At 40.3% G+C, this 4,297-nt stretch overlaps 1 protein-coding gene across 1 annotated transcript; it reads right to left on the bottom strand.

Moving 5' to 3' along the window:
- Window positions 1–867: 867 nt before the first annotated feature.
- On the bottom strand, window positions 868–3,831 carry LOC117630415 (disease resistance protein RPM1-like). The gene is made up of 2 exons (XM_034363147.1): window positions 1,121–3,831; window positions 868–982 (listed from the first exon to the last, which is right to left on the bottom strand). Exons 1-2 carry the CDS (start codon window positions 3,829–3,831, stop codon window positions 925–927), a joined length of 2,769 nt encoding a protein of 922 aa, XP_034219038.1. The 3' UTR covers window positions 868–924.
- Between the last annotated feature and the right edge of the window lie 466 nt (window positions 3,832–4,297).

Genomic DNA, 4,297 nt, shown 5'->3' with positions numbered 1-4,297 from the left:
AGAGAATAAGGATGTATATTATGATTAGGATGGCTAATAGAGTGGCATCTTGTCAACATTGGAGGTATACTGTTGGTCCTAGAATCTTCAACATAATAGAGAAAAATAAGTTGGCATCACGTCAACACATACCAAGGTTGGCTGGGGAGAAGAAATATCAAATAAGTCATATGTATGGGGGAGAATTTGTTGTAGATCTAAGAGCAAAGACTTGCCCTTATATGGGAGGAGAGAGGAAAGAGAAACATTTACGTCCAAGATGCACTCGTAGGTTTTATCAGGCAGCAGAGTTGCTGCCTAAGTTGTAATTTTTTTTTTTTTAAACACCTAAGCCAAAATGATGTCGTTTTTGGCCAGTTTTTTTTTTTTTTTTTTAAATTTAAACTCTTAAGTGGAACAACGTCGTTTTGACGTAGAGGGAAAAAAAAAAAAATGCATTGAGCGCTGCACAGGCACGCAGCAAGCTGCTTGTGTGTGCTACGGCTACTTCCTCTTTGTGGCATTTCCTCAAACACCTTCTAGGGAATTTTCAGGGGTTAAGTTCTTGGCCTCCTATGGTAAATTCTGGGTTTGCAGGGGTCAATTGACCCCTCTTGCCCCTATGTGAATCTGCCATTGCACATAGGTCCTCTTCGTCTCTTTCTTTCACATTTGTAATGCCAAGGAACGTAAGCTGGGTCATATTTCCAATAAATCTAATAATGTTTCCTTCTGGTTCAATATATGCCAAAGTTGCAATTTCTTCATCTTACTAATACTTGATGGTATTCTTACAAACACAATTAACATAGACAAAAGTACAAACACGCCAAATATAAAGAATCCATGATCCAAATCTCAAAAGCTAATCATCGACAAACGTCTGCCCATTGTTGAAGCAACAGATGCAATTTTATGAACATCAACTTGGGTATTATTTGATTTTCAAAAAGAGTAAAAAGAGTACTCATGGGTAAATTCTTCAATCAGTGTGGACTTGTTTCTGCAAAATGCATAAAAAGACAAAAGCGATATTATAATAACAAACAATTTATATGGCTTTACATCCAAATCATTAATTTTGGAAATATTCCAATTCATTAGGTTTAGGAAAGTCAATGAAAGGATAAAAGATACTTACATATGTTTCTTACATTTCTCGTCGACGAGTAGCATCCTTGGATGATCCAGACCTCCTTCTTTTACGGACTCTCGAAACTTCTTTGAAACATTATCAAATCTGTATCCTTGTAGTTTAGTAAGGTGCTCAATACCCTGTGGCAATGTTTCTAACGTCATGCAACTACGAATGTCTAAGAACTCGAGATTTGGCATCGTCCCTTTTTCTATAGTTATCTTATTTAATAATGCGAAATTCTGAAACTGCAAATACCAAAGCTTCACAAAGCCTCTGTTGAAACATAACTCTTTCTTAACAGAGGTATTATCAAGCCACAGAGAAAGTAGAGAGGGCAATGCTTCAATATGAGGTAGAAAATCTTCTTCAAGTCTAGACCCACGCAGATTCAAATATGCGAGAGAGTGGAGTGAACAAAACCAATGTGGTACCTTTTCCAGTTTGCCGACCAATCTAAGTCTATCAAGGTAGGGAGGCGGTGAAGACAATGCGTCAACTCGAAGAAATTCCTCTCCATCAGCTACAAATAAAAGCAAGCGGGAAAGGACCTTCATCTCTTGAATTGAGGCGCATAGGTCCTCCTCGTCTCTTTCTTTCACATTTGTAATGCCAAGGAACTTAAGCTGGGTCATACTTCCAATAAGTCTAATAATGTTTCCTTCTGATTCAATATTTGCCAAACTTTGCAATTTCTTCATCTTACTAATACTTGATGGTATTCTTACCCCAATTATCTTTCTGGAAATGAACCTGCCCATAAGTAAATGGCGTAAGTTTAGCAACTTGGAAATCCCTCTTGGAAGTGCCTCTATTTTTGTCCCCGTGATGTTCAAGGTCTGAAGGTTGTGGAGCTGCCTAATGGATTCCGGAAGCTCCGTAATTGGAGTTCGACTCAAATTTAAGTATTTTAAATTAAATAAGGATGTTAGATTGTCTGGCAGATTATCAATTGGGACATCCTCCAAATCTAGAACCTTCAACAATTTAAGGTCAGAAGTAAATTTATTTGGTAAAGAGAATGAGGATAAGTCAGTGGCAAAGACGAGAAACGAACAAAGCCGTGATATACCTGTGCATGATCCAATTTCTCCATTAGTTGTTTGAATTGACAAACGGAGTGCTCCAGTTTCTTCCACTGTTTCACTCCCATCACGTACAGCGCAAAACTTTTCTTCTTTTGCTATAGACAGGGCAATCTCCCGCAAAAGATCATGCATCTTACATGCTGGGAGGGGTCCTCGAAACCTTTGCTGTAGCATGTTACGAAAAAAGAGTTCCATAAGATAGCTATTTGCAACTTCTTCTGGCGTGAGCCCTTCGACATGTTCAACAAATCCTTCAGCGATCCACAATGTGATGAGCCTAAGATTTAAGATCACATGATCTTCAGGGAAAAGTGAACAATATAGAAAGCATTGCTTCAATCGGTATGGCAAATCATTAAAACTAAACAACAAGATGCGCATCTTCATAGGTTCTAGCAAAGGACTGTTTGTTAAATGCCAATTTAAGCTGTTGTAGACTGTGCTCCACTCTGTAAGTGACTTCTTAGAAGACATAAGACCACTCAATGCTACGATCGCTAGAGGTAGACCTTCACACTTCTCCACAAGTTCCCGAGCTATTGGCAGAATTTCTGTTGAACAAGATTTGTTTGGAGAACTTGAGAATGCTTTCATGCTGAAGAGCTCCCACGCATCACCTTTTTCCAGCGGTTGAATCTTGTGAACATGGCTTTCAACTCCAAAAGAAGAGGATGCTATGTCTTCTCTTCGAGTTGTAAGCATGACTCGACTTCCAAGATGTTTATCTGGAAATGAAAACCTTATTTTCTCCCAAAGGTGGACATCCCACACATCATCCAATACAACTAGGTACCTTTTAGTCTCCAAGTAGTTCACCAAAATCTCCAGCAATTCGTTATAACTCATGGCATTCATGTCTGCAGGGAACTCTTCCTTCTTTGCTTTGTGGAATTCTTTGATCAATCTTCTAAGTAAGTCTTCAATCACATAAGACTGGGAAACAGTAATCCACGCATAGCATTCGAAATGTCTCTTTACAATTTCATCTTTGAAAGTCCTTGCAACTAGAGTTGTCTTCCCCGATCCTCCCATCCCGACCACAGACACAACAGTTTGGCGTTGCTCTTCGTTCGTCAGCCATCCCATTAACATGTTCTTATCACCTTCAATCCCGACGAGTTCATCCTCCTTATGATAAAGAGAAGACTCCGCTTGAATCTGCACCCATCTGCGAATATCCTCAGAAGAAGTACTTTTTCCTTCTACAGCTGCACCTGCACCACCACCATATCTCTGACTTCTCTCTGTAATAGTTCTAATTGCCATCGCGATTTTCTGTAACTTGTTGGCTATTTTACGCTTAGACCAAAGGTGCTTTGGAAAGTGAATGGTTTTGTGGATCCACCTGGCAAATCGACAGCCAATTTGCTGCTCATACACGTGATACATGAATTCATCAATGATGTTTTCAACATCATTGACCAGGTCTCGAACACTTATGATCCACACTTGCTCTACTTGTGTGTGTGCTTTGTTGCCCTCGTCAGCATTCGCTAAGAAGGCTTTCATGAATTCCAGCTCCCGCTTAATCTCATCAACATGATCACCAATACCCGCTATGGAGGCTGCTTCACTCTTGAGAATAGCTACAAATTTGCAAATGAAGAGGTCTGCTGAAACTGACGCCATAATGACCTTATTTTGATATATGCAAACTTAATCAAAACAACACATCTAGAATTGATTCTGTTGATGCGAAAAAGTGGTTTGACACGTGGCTCGCCCAACTTAGTGATATTATGTCTTCGGAAGGGAGTTAGTCTTCGGAAGATTAAGTTCCTGCAAAAAGGACACGTTCGGTAAGACCTTGGGGTACCGGTGCGGTACCGGCCGAAGGCTCTCCGATGCTTAAGTAAGTACGAATTTAGTAAATGTCAGATTACAGATCAAGCGGTAGCGTACCGTTGGTTCTTCTGTCCCCCTCTTTTGGGAATAGGGGTCTCCTTATATAGGCCTTGGGAGGCGTGCACTATGTTCATATTTCCGATGTGGGACTGTAGGAGCTAGTCGTGAGCATGACACGTGTCCTAGGGCAAAAGCATCAAGATGTATAGGATTCGGTAGGGGCCATGCCGAAGGGCCTGTACTGACAGGT

Source organism: Prunus dulcis, chromosome 6 (assembly GCF_902201215.1).
Source record: "Prunus dulcis chromosome 6, ALMONDv2, whole genome shotgun sequence".
Classification (NCBI taxonomy): domain Eukaryota; kingdom Viridiplantae; phylum Streptophyta; class Magnoliopsida; order Rosales; family Rosaceae; genus Prunus; species Prunus dulcis.
Note: the sequence above shows the minus strand (reverse complement) of the source record. Positions and strands in the feature narration are given on the sequence as shown.